General features: G+C 41.3%; 1 protein-coding gene across 1 annotated transcript in view; it reads right to left on the bottom strand.

Annotated features, from left to right (window-relative positions):
• LOC139690177 (transforming growth factor-beta-induced protein ig-h3-like) overlaps positions 1–21,505 on the bottom strand; it is a 186,274-nt gene that overhangs the window by 42,005 nt on the left and 122,764 nt on the right. Inside the window, exon 5 of the mRNA XM_071587452.1 lies at positions 5,596–5,769. Coding sequence (XP_071443553.1) covers positions 5,596–5,769 — 174 coding nt within the window. The remainder of the gene's footprint in view (positions 1–5,595; positions 5,770–21,505) is intronic.

The following is a 21,505-nucleotide window of genomic DNA, read 5'->3' on the forward strand; positions in this document are numbered from 1 at the left end:
ACAGAATGAGCATCAGGTGCTCATCATAAGGCCTAAGAACGAGAGTGACATAAGGAAGTGAGAGGGAGAAATGAATCGGGAGTTGAAATCTCTTTTCCTCTCCACGAGAATGCTTTCAAAATAATAATTCTGAAGAGAATCTTTTTTCTTCCTAGCTGTCGTCTAAACATCAACCATTTTCCCGCACAATGGTCCAGCTTTCTTACGTGTGGACTTTACTACAGACACACCAACAAAAGGGCGATTCCGTTTCGTCGCCGATGATAGCTTCATCCTTTCTTCAACGCCGCAAAAGTCCTCGGCGCATCTCTGGGTAGTGGCGCCCACTCTGCCACCCCTTCTCTCAACCTATCGCATTGCTGGCCATAGAGGGAAGAGAACCGTTTCCGGCAAGTCATGTTGCACACAAAACGTTAATACTTTTCCGAGAGAGAGCCACGACGATGCTCGGTCGGCTGGAGACCTCTTCCCCCGCTTGTCGACGGAATGAAAAGGGACCCGGTGGGGGCCGGGACACTCAATCATTTAGCCAGCGGCTTTCTCCCTTAAACCCGAGAGAGAGAGGGGGGGGGGAGAGATAGAGCGTGAGGGAAAACAAATCGGCGAGTTCGCTCAGGAGTTCGCGACGGCGTCGGCGCCCGGGATGCAGAGAGGAGATCCTCTCCCGCCCGGTTGGGATGGGGGGGGGGGCGACGGGGTGCGTATAACGCGATCGGCGGGGAGGATGTCGGACGATGCGCGAACGTCTCAAAGAAGCGGATCGATGGGGGAGGGGGAAGTTCGCCACGGAACGAAGTCGTCTCTAGTCAAAGCTCGATGGAGTCATCCGTCACCACACTGCCCCGTCCTCTTCCCCACCCCATCTCCCGTGAACCACCTATTATGCAATTTTTAAATGTGTTTAAAAATTTCACTAGTCGTTACCTGCAGACCCGCGAAAGAACCCATGTAAAGAGGTCCGCATGGCAGATGGAAGAATTAATTCAGTTGTGCTTGCTCGTTAGCAAGAGCTAAATCACCGTGTGGATCTTGGAAAATATTTGAGGCTAAAATTTTGCAAATAAAAATGTAATTAAATGTTGGAGTAAACGCTTTGGAAACGACTTCGATATGAAACTACCACACAACAGTTATATGGAAAGGTAAACTTTCCACTCTTTTTATTACGGAGTTTATCCATTAGGTAGGTTCTAATTCTGTCAGAATTAACTATAAAGTACCTCCGCCCAACGTATAAATAATTTTATCAACTGGCAGAATTATAGTGGCAACATTGGCGCAATAAATCACAAAAAGGTCTCAAATATCTGAAATGTACCGAAGGTAATAGAAGTGATGAAGTGTTAATTACAGCCGATAAGGACCATGTCTCTCTAGCAGTTAAATAGCTGAGATGAAAGTTTGCCACCCAAGATCCTTCTTTATTGCGTACAAATTCTAATCTTGAGGTTCATTATATATATATATATATATATATATATATATATATATATATATATACGATATAACTCATTACGTTCCTGAAATGTATGACTTATCTATCAACACTACTTACATACTTGTACTTACGTGGGCTAATTTAAAATTTTTTCCTTTAGTAATTTGAGGAATTTTTATGCACTGTTCTCAAGCAATTACTTTACGAGACGCATTTTGTCTCATTTATAGTTTTCGCTAAACAGAATAAGCCAGCCAAACTAGTTTTGTGTTGCTTACCTCGATTATGAGAATTGTAAATCATGACTTCAGCATAAAAAATAATCGCCTTTCATCAGAGTTAATTGTCTCAGCAGTTCGTTTCAAAACGAAACAGAATCAAATGGATAGCAGCAAGTCCTGAACCTTCTCTTTTTTTTCGCTGGCTCACGAGGATCGCTGGAAATGGTCATTTTCAACGAGTCAGTGAATTAGAGCTCTCAATGAATTATAAATTAAAGGTTGCTCAGGCCACCCATAATTCATCCCATTTCGGTCAGCGGCAGACTTCCTTCCCTTAAGTATGGGGTTAGCCGTGGAGGCAATAACATTTTTCATGCGAGAAAACAGCCCCTGGGTCCATTAATGATATCGTGCGTGGGGTCATTTCCTTTTTTTTCACGCCGGATGCAATGGAACCTTTCTCACGCGACTTCATTTGGGTCAATCGCTTATTCAGGCGCTTATAGTCTCACTTTCATTTTAAGTCACCAAGGCGCGAACTGGGCGGCTTCCAGTAATGAAATGCATCTTTTCCGAGCGCTCACATTTAAATTCCAGAATTTTACAGCAAGTCCACGCCTGCACGCAGCCTGCCACGACATGGGATTCAAAGGAAACCGCAATTTTTCGCAAGAAAATGGAAAATATGAGGGGCAAATGGAAATTAATATTGAAAATTTTGAGTAGAAATGTTAATTTTCCGTAATTCTATCCCTTATTTAACTAAGTGAAAAGTGTTCAATGTACATATAACTTATTTATGTGGACACCTTTTTTTTGAATTAATAATTTAATTGATAGTAATTTTATACTTTTTTAAGGTAAAAACACTCCGTATTTCTACATAAAATTATTTATTCCATTACGTGGGTTTGAGAAGAAGATGGCTTTGTAGGTTAAATTTTAGATCGTGGATTAAATAATCTGATGTGAAAATAAAGAGTCACTTTATCTCAATATGAACTAAAAATAAAACAGTTTCTTGCGTCACTGTTTGCACAGAGTTATGCCTGAAGCTATTAAATATTTAAGCTTCGATCACTGCTGAAAACAAAAAAGTTAGACGACACCCAAAATTTAAGACACATAAAACATTTAAGCCTGATCAAATTAACTTCGAGTATGTTAAATCAGATGTTTTAGCTTTAAAGTTAACTTAACAAAAATATTTTTCCGTACATTTAAAAAAAATCGTCGATTTTTCAAAGGAGATATGAATCATTATATAATCTGACGGTTGATATTCTTTAAGAGTCGTGTCACACGATCAAAAATTATTGCAAACTTTCTGTAATAGAAATAATCGTAGCTCATTCGAAAACTACTTAGTATCACACAAAATGTGTTGTCCTTCCACACGAACCAATAAAAGTTGAATATTAGTCTGCGGAGACTGTGGCTAAAGTTTAGTTGCAGTTGTTGGTGTAAGATTTGAAATGGCTATCCTCGATGGCTATTTCAAATCGGTCGCAGCGACACTAATAATCGACGGAGTAGATGAGGAAGATAATCCTCCCGATAAAAGACGTGTTCGTCGGAAAAATCATGAAAGATCATGGATGAATTGAGTGCTCCGTCCATGTTAAATAATGAAATTAGTTATGTAACTAACGTCCAACTTCTTATAGCGCATTCGCAATCAGCTTTTATCCGTCAAGAAAAGGGAACTTATTGTATTTCCAATGTATATTTACATTTTGTGTAGTTTTTCTACAAATTCCTTCCAGATATTTAGTTTCAATTACTTTGAATAATTTTAACTTTTTAGCTTTTTTATATTTTGCGTTTTCTCAGTCAATATTTTAGTCATACTTACTTCCATATTTTTTAAATGTTTAACATTTATCCATCTCTAACCTGCGTGCCTTCAACAAAATTCTGTGGTGTAGGAGGTAACCTTCTCAGGTAAACGTTCATGTTTTAGAAATTTGACCATGCGCAAATCTAATTTTTATATTTATTTTCCTCTTATTTGGCATAATGAAGGGTTAATTTTACGTTGACATCTCATTTAAGGTTACTTAAGTTCCTGAAATGGCTTCAGTTCACATGTGCACGGCAACGCCCTTCTATTTCTCTCTCTTGCACTTTCCTCCGATCGATGGTTATTTAAAAACCATCAAAGAAAAATAGTACAAGTTCTAACTTCAACTTGCACATAATACTATAAATAAACCATTAAACTTGTACGCAACAACGTTAAAGTTATTGTACAATACGTTCATTCACAAAAAGTTCCACTTTTTTGTCGGTGTGGCATGGCTATTAATTATTGTTGAAGTGTCTTTGAAGACAACTTCTCGGTCTCTATCATTTTGTCTCATATTTGCAGCCAACTAAAATTATTCTTATAATTGACCCCATTTGTTTGACTTATATCGTGCCAAGTTTTTCAAGGGTGGCCACTTATTTTTTTCTATTCAAATTCCTGACTTTTTTCCCGTTTTTTTTCTTTGGTGCACATGGGTTCGTAGCAGTTCCCAATCTTGAAATCTTATAAAGTATTTCTTAATGTGGATCGTCCCTCATCACTGCACGTACCACAAGCATCAGCAAAGTCAGTCTTACCCTCTATCTTTCTACATGGTACCCTGAAAGCCATCGCTAGGGTTTGTGACAGGGAGTGATAACCCACCAAGCTACTTTAGGCCCAAAATACTTTTCCCTCTATCGCAGTCCGATAGTGTTATTCTGATCTCTTATCGTTCGTGGGAAAAATGACATTAAATTTATCTGTTTTACAGTTAATCTTTCTAATTTTACAGACGCTATCTCTTCCGCTGTAGTACAATGGGACAAATAATATATTATAGTTTATTTTCAGGTTTTGGCTGGAGGCTGAATGTCGCATGACTTAGAGGCAAACAAACACTGATTCTACAACTAAAAGAAACGTCATTCTCAAAGGGAATCCTCAGTATTCATATCACCGCTACATACATAAATTCGCTACATGGTAACTTTGTCATGCCAATGATTTATTCGCAAAAATGTTTACAACACCATAAAAATAACAAAGCACCAGTCAGGACCAGAGTTGCAATGAATGACCATCATCTTAGGTCCTAAATATGATGTATAAGTATATCATTAATTGAGGCCCGGATCGTGAGTATTCCGTTTCTTAATGATGATGCAAAAATGTATGCCAATGAATTATTTTCTAATCGCATCCACATAAAATCCCCAACTTTAACAAATAATGCTCTGAAATTCGAAGTAAATGAGTTATTCCCTACTTTCTAGACTAAGTGGCCATCGTGGTAATTAATGCTTAGATTTTTCGAGTGGAATGGATACGCTACGTTAAAATGTTCCCATTCAACATTCGACATATGTTAGTATGTATATGCAATATATATAGAAATATATATGGAAATATATAAATAAATAAATAAATATATATATATATATACTATATATATGTGGGTCGTGGTAGTCCAGTGGGTAGAGCGTTGCTGCTGCTGTGACTGCTGACCGGAGGGTCCAGGGTTCGATTCCCGGGCAAGGCACTCTGGGCACCTGCAGCTCCACCCAAGCTATGTGATTTTTCGGGTACCAGGTCTTCCCGAGAAACCATAACCGGCACAGGGAAAGGAACTAGCCCCCCCTACCCTGATGTGTGAATTTCACTCGCGGTATAGGGCTTAGTACTGGGTTATCTCTACCATCACCTACCAAACCGACCTTCGGGTTGATTACTGTGTTTATGGTTATATATATATATATATATATAACATATATTTATTAGCATGTATATATATATATATATATATAGCATATATATAATATAATATAATACAATGAGAAAATATATATCTGCAACTGAGCAATACATTCTACAAGAAACGCGAATGAGAGGCATTCAAGGTGCTCATCGCCACCAGCTTTCCTCACCCCGTTCTGGTGCTTATATAGGTGCAGGCGGTGCGGCGTGTGGCGGGACGGCAGCAGGAGGTGGTTGGGGTGGTGGCTGAATTGGGAGGAAGGCACCCTCCTCGCCGCCGAGTGGTACAGCAACAGAGGACTCCTCCGCTCTTCCAGTCGGCTCTGCAACCAACGCGGAGCGTTCTGATAGGGAAAGAGTTAGAGCACAATTATAGATACATATATATATATATATATATATATATATATATATATATATATATATACATATACACACAAAAACACACGCACACACACACACACACACACACACATATATATATATATATATATATATATATATATATATATATATATAAACACACACACACATATATGTATATAGATGTGTGTGTGTATATATATAAACACACACACATATGTATATATATGTGTGTGTGTATATATATATATATATATATATATATATATATATATATATATATATATATATTCACATGGAAATAGATATATGGAAAAGGGATAGGAACACATGTAAAAGACGAACACAGGAATGGTGGGGAAGGTGGAATTGAGCAGAACAAAAGCGCAAAAAAGGTTTTCTTGAGTGGGAGTTGAACCACGGATCTTCGACTGGCCGGGCCAATATTCTTAACCGCTTGAGCTATCGAGGAAACATATAAATCTGCAATCCGTGGGGGTTACTACAACCAACCGCTCCGATTCTTTGGCCAGGAGATGGCGTTATGGAACTATTTCATCAACCAAAGGATATTTTCTCAAGGACAAAAGAGGAAAGGATAGTAGGGAAAGGAATCATGCAATGCCATTAAGGATAGGAAAAGTACGTTTCATGGAATGCATAGTCAGAAGATGGAAAGGAGCCACATTGAACATTAAGACAATAAAACCCGACAAATGGCGAACACACACACATATACGCACATATATGTATACATTTATATGATAATTGTACGGTTCAATATAACACAAATGAAATAGAAACACTTATAAGTACACCCATAAGGTAAATTGTTTAAGCTTTGGGCCTTATCCGAGGCCTTCTTCAAGTTAGACTACTTGACTACCAGTATTATACTACTATATATATATACACATACATAGAAATAATTTTTTTCAGTGGAAGAATGAATAAATGAGGGGGCGGGGGAGAAGAGGTTTTGGGTGGTGGGAGGGCGGTGGACGGAGGGAGGGGAGCAAGAGGTGGCACCGGTAGGGGGAGGAGGTGGACGGGATGGAGATATGTCCTCGTTGTCCGTCGGGGGGTCGATGGAGGGAGAGAGGTGACGAGGGGAGTGGGAGAGAACTTATTGCCGATCGGTTGAGGGGTTTCATAAATTGGGGCGTACTCCTTTTCCTTTCCCTTCCTATACTTCTGCACCGAATCTCATCTTACCTCTCTCCGCGCGCTATAAAAAAGGATAAGCAGGAGTGAAGCCGGCGGGGGGTGGGTGGCTTGTGGTCGCGTGTGGTGGTCTGGGAGCGTAAGGGGGTGGACGTGAGTGGGCTTTGGCCGGGTGGAAGGTGGGAGTGGGTGAGGGTGGGGGGGAGGTGTCGGAACGGGGGCGTGTGCCCGTACACTGGACAATCCGGGCTGAGGGAGAAGCGGGAGGGAGGAGAGAAGGAGGGTGGTTGGTTGTTGAAGGGATTGGAAAAGATGAAGGGTAAGGCTCTCCGGATTAATGCGCTCTCGGAGTGAGCGGCGGGATTACACTCCAGGAGCACTTGATGATAACGATGACGGTGCTCTCTCGACCGAGGTGAGCGATTGAGACCGAGGTGCGAGAGGTGAGAGCGACAGATGGGAAGCGCTCTGCCGTCGCAGTGACTGGAAGATTCGTCTTCTTGCCTCGACTTCGGGATTTCCGGAATCGCGATCAGGTTCGACTCGACAAAAATGATGTTTCCACACACTCTCAGAATTTTTAGACATGGAAAAAACACGAGATATGAGTTTTGCACAACTGTGATCGACGGCATTTTATACGTCGTAGTGTCCATCCCTCGAAGTTGATTTATAATTTTAAACGCCTCCATCTCCTAATGGAAAATCCTTACGAATATATAAGGGAAAAAAAAGATGATAAAATACATACGAGATTTAAACTAAAAAAATCTACCTGAGTTAATTACATGGCTTTAGATAAGAAATTCCTCACAGTTCGCAGAAACGAAGGCTTATTATAAACAGAGTGAAATACTTTCAGCTTCAAAGAAAAATGAAGTGCCGAGAAAGAAGACGATCAAAAACAGGAAGAATTCAGGTTAATTACGCCTGAATTACAAATATGCGAATAAATTCATGGATTAAAAGGAATTGCGAGGAGGTGAATCGACTCGTGAACTCAGCGCATACTGGCTCTAAGATCTGAGTAATATACTAAATCAAGAAGTACAAAGATTGCATATCTGCTTAAGACCAGGAATAATAGACTCTCCTCATCGTTTAAGCTCTCAAAAATCTCAGGAATGCTAATGATGACCACCGATTATGGAGTTTTACGGCAGCGTTCGAACATTCAGATTCAAGTCGTTTTTCAGTTATATAAGGTTACAGAATTTACATTAATTTTTGAAAAATAAACTTATAACTCGCCTACTTCTCCACACTATTAAAATTGCATCGTTTCTTTAATTACGTGAGCACGGCAACGATATTTGATCACAGTTTCGAGGGCAGAGGCTATGCTAACAATTGCGGCCGATACAATATGAAATGCGCAAGGAAATATGAGTACACCTGTAAGAGATAATAGAGAGCTGTGAAGCGAATTGCAAAATTTAATGAAATTTTATTCTTCCGAGTAAGAATAAAATAGAAAGTTATGATTTGAATGATTGATAAATGTTGCACTTATTCATAGAATTCTTATGTAGAAATACAGGATATAAAAAAAAGTCTCAGGGAAGGCGGGAGATGATAAAGAATCATCGGATGCCATTTTATAATGAAAGCAGGAAGTTTATATGACATGCGTTTTTCGCTCTTCATATGGGAGGCTAAAGAAGACATGAGAAACGGGGCTTCACGCTTCATAAACTGGTTGCAAAAGACGGAAAGCTCTTAAAGTTCTTTATATAAGTTCAAAACGAGATGAATAAAATAAAAACTAACGATTAAGCCGACTCAATAAAAATCGCCCGGTAAATGTCATCCCTGATCGGCAATTACTATTAGGGGCTTCGCGCTATTTTTAAGCGTTAGAATTTATTTAGCACTAAAAGTTTAAGGATGTGCAAATTTCCAGTCACATTTTTCAACACATAAAACTTATTACATATCTCATTAATTTAGAAAGAAGACTGTGAATAATCTAATGGCCTGACTATAATTCACCTCTTCTACTCTACATAGCTAGAAACTTACAAGCTGGTGCTGGGAAAAGAAAGCCAATTGTAGATAATTTAACATGAATTCTAGCAGTGGCCTCTAAAATTAATACGTTAAGGAGTTTGAACGGCGGATTCCAGTCGCAGATACTACCTTTCTCTTAGGCCTAAGTAGCAAGACTAAAGACGATACACACACATGGTAACATTTTAAAACAAATTTATTTTGGCGAATGTAACGGAAGACTCCAAAGAAACTGCGGGAGAGGCCGCAACAAATATACGCTTAGATTATTTTTTTTAAAATGACATCCTACGGAAGTTTGAGTCCATGTAAAAATTCCGCAAATTATTTGCTTACACTTTCATTCTTTTTAATACAATCGGAAACTTGAATTTCAAAGATTCCAAGAATGCCATTAGCAGAGTCGCAGACACCCATATTATTTATTACCAAATTGCCATAAAGGAACGAAACCCTTCTTTAAATACGATAAGTAAAGGGCGTTCGTGACTCGAGAGCGATTGAGTTAAGATGGGAATCTAGGCCCGTTGCCACTGTAGCATACACGCCCGGGTTTAAAATTAATAAAATACCAATGGTACAACACGCAAGCAATGCAGTAATGAGGATTAGAATTCGAACTCAAATGTAGAACCTACTAACACTGGCAAATCCTCTTTGCTCAGCATCCGGCGGCGGAGAAACATCCGTGACGTTCTAAGAAAAGCTTCTCAATGAGGAGGGTGTGGCCCTAAGGAGGCTAAAACCATTCTAGTCGAGTCGGTCTCATTGTTGACGATCTTTGACAGATAAAGGTTCGGGGCTCTTATACCCAATCTGGGCTTTGGCTTAATGCAACAAAGTCCGAAGAGCAGCATCAAGACGTCAATGGGTAAAACTTTTATTTTATTTTTAGAGAGACAGTTAACACGTCCTTTCAAATTCCTAGTAATGAAAAGTTGTGAACATAAAGGGAGTTTTAAATAGCCTTGAGATTACTTGCGGGTTATGATACCGGTAAAAGAAGCTCAAAGAACTTCAACAGTGATTACAGCCACATTTCTTCCTGTTTGCCACTATCATACTACATTTGAAAACTCTTTTCGTTATTTATTTGTATGCAGATACTTGGGAAGTTTAGCTAACAGAATTGTGTCCATCTTGTACTTCCCAAACAAACCCCGTAATCATTTGATTGTATAATTAAGCATCAGGTTAATATTTGAATATTATTTGTCTTCAGTTTTTTTAAAATGTGCAGTCTCATATATTTGAGAACAGCGTTATTCGAGGATGCGCAATAAATAAATTCATGACTCATTAATCCTGATTAACAATGAAATGTCTAGTATTTCTACAATGAAACGATTCTTACGTATTTATACTAATTCTCATATGTCCTGACAGCTCTTCCATCATAGATCCTCTTTATTTGATCGACATTTATCTCTTGGCCTTCCTCACGGGATTTTTTTTATCCATTTTCCTCTGTATTATATTATTTGCAAACGTATTATGTCTGAAGTTGTGCCCAATTCATCTGGCTTTTTTTTCATAAGATGCTCCATATGATTTTTACTTCTTCTATTTTTCTGTATTCTTCATTATTACATTCTCCGTCCGCTTAATCTTCAGCAACCTCGTCCAGGGCCAAATTCCGAAGCCTTCTCCACCAGTCTTCTTTTCCTATGGTCCATGTGTCTGATCCATACTCCTCACGAATATTTTCAAAGACTTCTTTTTTGTTTGAAGTCGTATATTCGGTAGGCATTTCATCATAAACACCTTCTTACCTTGAATTATTCTGTGCTTGATATATGTCGAGCTTCTTCCAACCATGTTACGATGCTTCCGATGTAGTTGAGTACTCTCTCTTGTCTTAATTTCTCTCCTCCCAGAGCAACGTATGCCTTGTGCTTTTCTCAAATAGGGAATTTTGTTTTCCTCTTATTTATTTTCAAGTTACATTCATGGAATACTCGATCCATTATTTTCAAGAATGCTTTCAGATCTTCTCCATTCTCAGCTATAACAGCGACATCATCCGCGTTCACCCTAATTACCTCTATTCCGATTCCTTTTGCTTCCATTATTTCTTCATCTGAGTCCATGCTGAATAACACAGGTGAGAGATTACCTCCCTGCCTAACCTCTTAATTTATCTTTTTTTATTCCGTCTTTCGCTTGCTTTTTGTCGACTGGGTTCTTGTGGAATTGATAGATTATTCTGCTGTCGCTGTAACACATTCCAAGTTTTCAAACAGCTTCAACATCTTATTCCGCTTGACTTTATCAAAGGCCTTCTCCAGTCCAAGAATGTTATGCACAGTGACTAGTTGGCATGCATCAATTTCTCAACCGGAATCCGTAAGCTAAGACTAGCCTCCCTTATACCCATGCTCTTCCTGAATCCAAATTGGTTTTCTGATACATATTAGTGATTTGAATAACGAAGCCAACCGAGATATTTTTATTTTAAATTGCATCGTGAGTGCATGTAATAACAAAATTATAAATATTAATGACGGGAGTTAATTTTTACAGAAAATCAAGTAACTCCATTCCACAATATGTTTATACTGCAAACATTTTCCTTTATGGTGATCGAGGCGATTCTAAACTAGTTTGTTCCTGATTCTAGCCTTCATTTACGTTTCCAAAGTTAAAGAATAACCTTTGAATCAAATTTTATGAAAATATGTTTTAAAAGATTTTCATGATGATAATATATGAAGTAAATGATTTCTTTCTGCATACATCCTTGGTGCTTACATCTTCAATGCTCCACTAAAATGGGTGCCATAATATCAAATGAAGGTGTATCCAATGCCTGTTTAATATCCAAGGAGACATTAACTAATTTCCGCTAGTTCCTCATTAAAATTTGATAAAAATAAGTTAAATGTAAATTTCCTTGGAATGCTGAAGGTAATTCGATCCATCAACGCCATCAAGGAAACAAAATATATACATATTGTGTGTGTGTATATATATATATATATATGAATATATATATATCTATTTATATATTGTGAGTATATATTTACACACACACACGTCCAACATAATTCGAGAGAGTTATTCCCGAGAAGGGTGGAGACCCTCCATCTCCCATAGTGTAAGTACTATACGGAGATATAAAAAAAAGAAACCGTTCTTCCCTCTTTTAGTTGTTATTAATAGTGCCCATCGTTCTGCCGGTGAGAAAAGTAGTAATCCTCCACAATTTCCGATTTTTCTAGGATCCAATCCCCGGCAGGTGAAGGATTACCGGCTGATATCCCCAAAGAAATAGCAATAAACAGGAGTGGATTACAATGTTCAAATGAAGGTACCTTATAAGTGCACACGGGCCTCCATGTAACGCTCTCAACAGGGTCGGTCGCAGTGGCGCGAAGGCAGTAAAATAACAACGAATAGTGGCGGGCAATAAAAGGCTTTTAACTCGTCCAGAGCGCGCCCTTCGTACGCTCGAAATTGCATCGTTCTCGATGAACGGTCTTTTCGGGCGCGCCACGACTCGAATCGCCCTTACCTCGGGCACACCCCGTTGTGAGCGAGAGCATTAACACCACCCCGTCTCGCGCGGCCCGCGGGGGGAAGAATGGAGAAGGGATGCACATTGTATTCAAACCGGCGCGCGTTCGGTCCTGCCGCGTTACGGTCTTCATTCGTTTCTCGCCAAATATTATTTCGCCGTTGAATTCGCTCCGCATTGAAATGTTCACGGGGGGAAGGAAAAGAGAAGGTGGAAAGTGAGGTTACCGGACTGTGATTCTATAAATTAAACTCCGCAGGAAGCTTGAGTGAGAGAGAGAGAGAGAAAAAGCAACGTCGAGGCAGCAAATTAAAACGAAAGGAAGTGGACGCGAAGGAAAACTAGGCACTGATCCCAGTATAAAAGAGGATTGGCAAAAGGAACGTCGGTGTTCGACTCCGAACACCATACATAACTCACCGAGGAATTTTACGACGGGTATTTATTATTCTCATCATCTTGGAGCGCTACATCTTTGGCCCCAAAAACTCAGCCCCCAGGCACTAAGGCACCGGTGTCCTTGCTAAAAGAAATGAATTCATTCCTTTAATCATTATAAATAATATGCCTATGCTATCATTGAAATTAGTTTTCCGGTTTGAAATAATGTTTGCGAACGAGTATATATTATGTGCTCCATCTGTTAGCCAAGCAGTTGTCTAAGGGATATAGTAGGAATGAGAATGGTTAGGACGTAGCATGTAATAACAGTTGCACCACTTTCCTCTTGGGCATAAAACGTCAAGGAAGCAGTGCATTGCTCCGTGAAAAGAAAGTCATAAAGGGTAGGTCATAAATTATCACGCAGCGTTATTTGCAGCAGATCAAATGCACGTGTGCTTTTCACGTTAGTATATAGATGTTTTTCATGACGATAGAAATCAAGAAGTGTTTTACAAATTGATATGAGGGTACAACAGCGATAGATAAGGTCAAATTCACGAACAAAAAATACATCATCCTGCAGAGTTGGCATGGATACATATGACATAAACTTCTTCCCTCTAAGCGATTGGATTTCCTTTAATCTTTCATGATTTTATTATAGTTTACAATTACAACTTCAATTTAAAAAAAATGCAATAGATTCTCCCGATAATTCGAGTTTACAGCATTTTACAATTTCACAAGAATCAGATTTATTAAGTTTCATCAATGACTCAAGTGACAATTAGGTCGCAAAAAATTAATTTTATTTTTGGAGATCGGGATGGTGCGGTAGCTAATGTACAGGCTTCGCACCCAAAGAACCAGAGTTCGAATCCCAGAGGCGGCAGGTATTTTTCAGTGGTATTCCAGTTCCTGCTCGTGATGTTTTGTAGAGAGTGCTTTAAGTGAGCACGCCGTCGGATGGGACGTTAACCTCCGGACCCCTTGGTGCCTTTCGTTGCCACGACGCCGGCTTTTTCTCCTCCCGTCCTCCTTTCCCATCCATCCCTTATGGCGCAAATGACCTTAGCTGTCGGTCGCCTACCATAAAACTACTACCAATTTTATTTTGAAACAAATAAATCCGTTCATATCGCAAATATTATACGTTTTCTTCTTTAGGTTAATAATCGGAGAAATAACGATAAGGGAACAAATTAATATCCCGTAAAGTCAACGATCAACAGAATCGGGCATCCCCTTTGAAATTACCGGCTATTATTATCTCTTATTTTCCTCTGAAGAATATTTTTCAGTTTCTCTGGGCTATTTTTTTTTCGAAAACGCTATTTTTCTAAGCTGAGCGCCTCATCAAGTGTTTATCATTGACTTCTTTTAAGACAACAAGTATGTACTATATATCATTAATAGCATACACGCATATATAGCGTAGTCGCTGCGCAATGGCCGTTGATCATTGTTGCCCCGCCCTTCCAATTCAACCGCGACAGTTGTTCTATCATCTTCTTTATTTCATTTGACGCGCACAGTAGTGGAAGGAAAATGTTGGAGGACAAAATTAATTAACACAGAGATGCTGAAATACATAATTATGAATACATCCTGTAGAAATCCAAGAAAACAAGCTATTGTCCTTCTTTCAGTTTAAAGCATTCTTACCATTATGACGAATAATTTCATTCTTCGAAATCCAAATATTCCTTACCCCTTCAATTTACCTATTCAGTCAATTCAATTAATTCATTTAGTTTGATGACGAGTCACTTAGTTAATTTATGTCATCTGAATAACCCCACGCAGATTCTAGATAAAGAAGGATATGTTATGCTTTTCGAAAGCGACGTAAACTAAAATAATAACCGTTCTCGTCTTTCGAGCTGAGTCTCTCGGCTAAAATGCCAACAATTTCGTCAGCAGTTTCGCGTTTTGACGGTTTGTTCTCACCAAAACCCTTAGTTGTTTCATCTGCGTTCGGCGTGAATATCGAAGTCCAACACTGTGGGCAAAATATTATGATCCAAACGAGGAACTAGAACTGATTTTGGCCCGGGAGAGAGAGAGAGAGAGAGAGAGAGAGAGAGAGAGAGAGAGAGAGAGAGAGAGAGAGAGAGAGAGAGAGTAATCGGCACCGCTTCGCGATAGTGCTAAAATGCTTCTCTCGGTGGAAAGAAACGAAAACATCTATTTTGCAAATACCTAACCAGGCCGTCCTCGAAGGAGGGAAATCCTTTGCGCGGACGGCGTCGACGAGAGACGACGCGAATAAGGGACAATCGCCAAGAGGGAAGAGCGAAACGCCTCCCGGCACGCAAACCTCTCACCCGCGCGCGGATATCAAGGAGACGACTCGCGGTCAATTAGAAGACGACAAGACGTTTTAGCACCAAACGACGGCCACGGAGAGGCGTAAAGACAGGACACAGAGGCGCCCGCGGGGAAGGGAACCATGTACGGTCCCTCACTGCGCTAATCCACGGACAAATGGCACGGGAGAGAGGAGTAGGAAGAAGAGGAAGAGGGAAGGTAAATGTGTCCGGCAGTAAAAAGGCACGTAAAGATGCGTGTAGCGCTCCCCGTGGCGAGGAGCCCAACCACCGTTGCGTGGGTGGCGGCTAGATTTACACGCGACCAAGATCCGCTCGCCGATAGCCAAATGGAACCACAATCCCCGCCACTTCGCGGCCACCCACCCTCCAATCCACGACCCCCTCCCACCACCACCGCCCGAACGGGTATCTACTTACGTCTCCTGCGCTCGACAGCGATGGATTTAAGCCCGCGAGGTTGCTCCTTTCCGACCAACTCCCCCTGCCCCAATCCTCCACTCCATACTTCTCTTTCTCTCTCACCTCCTGCCCCCCTGCCCGTTGCTTGGAGATCCTCAACGAACGTTCGAAAATCTTCGCCTGACATTATTCAATTTAAAAAAATATGTTTTTCGCATTATTTTTTACAAGAAAAACAAGGCCCGTCGTGGGGCATAGGGATCGAGGAGGATTCTCCGGGTTGCTTGAAAAATGTGGCTGTAGACAGGAGTGAAGCCAGAGCCACTTAAAATCGGGGGTGGATATTGCAGAGGCGGCTGGGGGTAGGGAAAGGGAGAGAGGGAGAGAGTGAGAGAGGGTGAAGAAGGCAGAGAGGCGGAGTGAGCTTGACTTATTGTGACAAAGTGGAGTACTCGGCCCATCTATTATGCTTTGTTATCCCTTAGGAGGATTGGCGAATTTATGGATTCCGAAGGGCGTTCGTTGTTGGCAGAGTAGATTAGGCGACACGGTGCAGCAACACACTTTCGAGGAAGACAATGGAAATCTCATTTCCGTCGCAAACGATTTCTTGGAGAGGTTCTTGACGCACGGGCGAACTCTAGCCGTTGAAACCCTGAGCCGAGAATGGGATCTTCCTCTCATGGGCATAAATCCATCTCTCCGCTCCGGGATTACGTCGGGAATACGGAATTAAATAAGTCATATTTCATTCAAGGGTGTCAAACATGCACTCACTTATGCACCACTCTCATCTCTTCCTCACGAATGACTGCAGAAAACCCGGGAATGTTACCTAAGTCTAATGCAGAGATTTAAAAGTGCATGAGAATGGCCCTCCAAGGAAACTAATGACTATTAAAAGTCGCGGTTGGACTTTCGAAAGGAAACTGCAGTTGAATTATTTTAATTTGCATGTATCAGAACACTTCTGAAGTTTTTCGTGTCGGCCGCTACATCTCCTATCTAGAATAGGGCACTTCTCTCAACTTCAACACCAACCTCGCGGGTTTGTTGTTGTGATAACGATGGTCATATGTCAATTCTAATACACGTGGATCTGAAGCGATTCCTGGATTCAGCCCCAAGTACTAATACCTACCAGCTCATACAGATGTACTCACCGAAATTGCCTGTCGTAAGAGACCTATAACACCGTTTATAATAGTAACATAAAAGAATAAATGTAAAATAATGAAAGAACGATAAAATGTTGGTAAATATTTAGTGCGCAAAACGAAGCAATCCCTTACATTGTGGGCATATAAATCTTATCGAAAATTGAAATTTGGGAATTATCACTTCCCCTCCTTTGCTAAGGATACTTAATAACAATCCACAATACATGTAATGGGGTAGTTGGCATTCCATTCGTCATTCTAACTAAGAGTCTAGGGTCGCTAACGGGTTGGATAATAGGAACACTTCAAGCTTGTTCCTTATGCCGTAGTTTGGAATTTTCGTTCTCTCGCAGCTATAAAATATATGAATACATGTATCAGGATACCCAGACGGGAAAATTGATATAAATATGCTCCATTAGACTTTTGGATAGAGACGTATATACGCTCGGCGGTCGGGAGCCTGATTGATTTCAGGGACCAACATTATTCCATCGCAGCAGGCACGAGACCGACGTGCTCGGTTAAAAAAATATAATCGTCGTTATTCAACAGAGAGAAGAATCGGCCACCCTACGCGTCCGGAATGATTAAAAGCAACACCGAACGAGGAGGTTTTAACCCGGCCACCGAGGCGTCCCTCGCCCGGTTCCGGAAAACAAGCGTGCCCCGTTCCAACGAGCTCCGATTTTTTTTCGACCAAATTATTCACCCAATCTCTCTCTGCTGAGTACGGACACCTTCCCAATTATCTCGCGCACGACTCCGACCACTGAGTGAGGTCCTTGTCTGCGGTCAGAACGAAATTCGACGTAGACTCCAGATATCGAGAAGAAGGAAAAGAGAGGGAGATATGGGGGGGGGGCAGCACCCTTGGAATATATATCCCTGTCGCGGATTCCCGACGCCCAATTAGAGCAGCATGCGAATTACTCCGAGTCGGAAGCCTCGCATCAAAGCGTCCCACTTTCACCGACTGCAGATTCATTAGCGCTCATTTACCAACGCGTAGTCACTCCTGGCACCCGGCGCCTGCAGTATTATGGAAATAAAACAACGTCCGCCGCTTAGATTACGATATTTCGCTTTCGCCTCCCATACACAGCCTCGTGTGGAGCCGTCGCCTCTTAACCTAAACCTAAGGGGAAGGAAGGGGGGAAAATATACTATATCCGACGATCGGTGCGACGTAAGTGATGTGGAGGGAGGGGGAAAGGGGGGGAGGGAGGGGGATGGTGGAAGAGGGCGAGGCGCCGAAGCGATGGAAATAGAAGCTTAGGCATCTCTCGCTGCTGGAGATCTCCGGTCGTGGGGAGGTGGATGCAGACAGATGGGAGGGAGAGATTAAGGAACTTTGCGATCGTAATGACGCGGACAGGGGTGGTAAGGTGGAAAGAGGGATGAGAAACTTCGATAGGATGTTGAATTGGTGTTTACGTGCGCGTGCGTGTGTGTGTGTGCTCGCACTCACTCGCACGTTCGTATGCAAAGTCAAGAGGAGGAGAGGGTTGGGTGGAGGAAGGGGCGAAATCATTAAAGGGCGTTAATTAAGTTGACATTGAAACATTTCACCGGCGAAGAAATCCTCATCGCGGCTCCTCCGCGGGGAGTTTTGTGTCCGGCAAAGTTATAAGTTTCCTTCATAAACATCCATTCCGTCGTAGATGTGGGAGGAGAGAGGAGGGAAGGGTGGCTCCACGCGATCCTCGCCCACCTTTTATTTATGTCCACGTGAGATGTCTCGTACGCCTCTCTCCCCCTCTCTTGCCCACCCACACCCCTCCCCATCCAGCACCCATCGGTGGCTCTTCCTAAGTAGCCTTCAAACGTGACTCTTGTTTATTCATCGCGTTGTTTCCCCGCCACTCCCTCCCGGTGCCTTCCCCCCTGAACCCCGCCTCCCCTTTATCCTCTTCTCCTTGTACCCCTTATTCTCCCCCTTCTCCCCACTGCCACCCTCCCTCCTCCTAAATCGTTCCCCCGTGTCTTCTTGCGGATTGTCGGACGCAACGTTACAGAAAAAGTTTAAGACGATTGTTTTATTCCCGTCAGTGTTAAAACCAAGCTTTCTGATGGTGCTTCTTTGCGGGTTGTAATGATGTTTAAAAGTTTAACTCATAAAATTTAAATATTATATTCTGACCAATTTCATCTGAATATCATAAAAATTGCTTTTTCCTCGTTAAAGTTAAGGTCAAGTACTGCGGAATGATACTATGCTATCCCTAATTATGGGTTTTACGTTTTTGAAATTTTAATTCTCATAGGTGCCAAATCTAAAATTGTTAAATTGTCTTTAAATCTAAAATTGTTTTATTTTCATCATAAAGGCTAAATTTATTCACTAATTCATTTTGGACACCTTTTTGGGGCCATGCACAAATGGTGCATTATTGGAGATATTTCAAGCCTCCCTCCTATCCCAATTAAAGGTATCTTGCCAGTAGGCGTGACTTTTCTCACCTATCTTATTACGTGATATTTCTATTTTTTATAACCATGCTATGCGTACATGAAAAAACGTCCGTTTTTAGTCTCTGCGTTTATTTCTATTGGAGGTTATTTTGTAATTTTTGAACGCATATTTTTGGAATGAAAATTGAAATTATTTCGGTCATTTATATGAAAGTGGAAATTGAGAACCAGTGTAACAAGTAATCCCATCGGTCATACTTCGATCTGATTCATTTCGTTCGGAATATATATCTTCCCCTGCATAGGATTAACAAACTCTCCGTCCGAATTTATGAATATCGTTTGATGAATTGGAAACGAAAATATCTCGAATCCGAGCCAAGAAACACAAAACACTCTCCGACATTAAAATAAGAGTTGACCGTAATGTCAACGTCCCGGTGTTCGTCATCGAACGTTTCGTAACAGTGGATCGAACCGCACCTTCCCCTTATGCAACGCAGCATATAGGACACACCTTACCCCCTTCCTTCCCAAAATAAAACTTATTCATGACATTTGTCTTCCTTCTATGATTTTATTTGAACGACAATTGCTATCGGCCTCTTCTGGGAACTCCTTCGGTTCTTGGACAGTTAAGAATTCCCTCCTCCCCCCGAGAGTGTTTGCCTGTGAGCAATTAATTCTTTTATTATTCCCCTTTCCCCTCCCGCCCCTCTCCAGTTCCTCCCGCAGCCCGTCCACACGAGCGTGCCACGACGTCCTCGCAGTGGACTGACCGACCGAGGGGCGTTCACTGTCGGCGCCATCGAAGGTGGGACAGGGGTGGACGATCAGGGGGATTGGGAGTGAGGGAGCGAGGGAGGGAGGAGGGGGCGGCGAAAAGGGAACGGCGGAGGGGAGCGTGGGAGGACGGGGCGGAGGGGAGGGGTCGAGGTGCGATTTTCGAAATTCGATGGAGGGAAGGGTGTTCATTTGTTCATCTCCTCCCACCCCTTTCACTCCGTCACCCGTCAACTCGTAAATATTTATGCGGACAAATTCCGAGACGTGGCGCCCCGAATAGGTACGGTCGTGAATTGCATTCCACCGGAGTGGGAAAGGGGATGGAGTGGGAGGGAGGATGGAGTTGGAGGGCGAACGTCGCTGGTTCGTTAAGGGGTTTCGGAGAACGGATTTTTTTTCTCTTCGCTTCGGGAAGGAAAAGTGATACGCCTCTCGAGCATCAATCACAATGACAGGCGGGAGGCCAATGTAAAGATTATCTCTTCATCGTGGCATCGAATGTAACGAACCCACGCCATTCCGAGCGCCGGTTTTTGACCGCGCTGGGCACGCTTACACCAAATATCAAACAGGCAGGGAACAGATTTTCTAGGATACCCGTGTGAAATTCACCTGACGCCAGTTTTTCCCAAACATTCCCTCAACTCTTTCCACCAGCAAAATTACAACTTTCGGACCTTTGGCCTTGTGGCCGGCTTAGAAAGGCTGGTATCCTTTGTGATAATTAATTGAAAATATTAATTGAGAAGAGGAGAGACACACTGTGACACAAAATTACGTGAAATTTGTATCTCTATTTTTATTTGCCAACTACAAATACTTTTTACAGAAAACTTTAAAGGAAATCATAAAATGTCTAACCTCTGGTCTGGCTAATTAATCATTTAAAAACTGCAAATCCTTTGAGATTTTACGGATGATATCATGCATATTTAAGTCACGATTATTATAACTCCCCACAAAGCAGACATAAAACTAGCCTGATATTGCTGATTACTTACCAGTAAATCTTCCACTGAGTTCTAATCGTGTTCAATTGGTAGATAATGAAAAGTCAGTCAAGGATGTCCCAACCAATTAGTGAACTTGGCGTGCCTTTATATAGCCTTATGCTCCGGTGGAAGCTGGAGGTCGATTGACCAGGGATTAAAGATCCCCCGAACAAATTCTTACAATGGGCAAATTTAGGGACTCTCTTTAAGTACAATACCATAGGGTTTTTAATGTATTTCACTGTTTATTTCATATTTTGGTCAATGAATTTATTCTTTCATTTATTCTTCTCCAAGCCGTGAGCATTAAATCGCTTTAAAAAGTTTAGGTAAATCATAAGAAAAATTTCAATGATGGAAAAAAACCAAATGGGTTAGAAAAAATCAGTATTTCGCTATTAGAATAGGGTGATATTAAAAGAAGAAAGAAAAAATCAAATTTTAATATTCAATATATAATTCTCACCATCTTCATGAAGTGGCTGACTCACATGACTTCCAATTGTGGAAATAAAATCACCTCACGCAGGCATTCATCGCGGTCAAATTGCCGATGA

This window comes from Hetaerina americana, unplaced genomic scaffold (genome assembly GCF_022747635.1).
Source record: "Hetaerina americana unplaced genomic scaffold, ioHetAmer1.1.p SCAF_3, whole genome shotgun sequence".
NCBI classification, from domain to species: domain Eukaryota; kingdom Metazoa; phylum Arthropoda; class Insecta; order Odonata; family Calopterygidae; genus Hetaerina; species Hetaerina americana.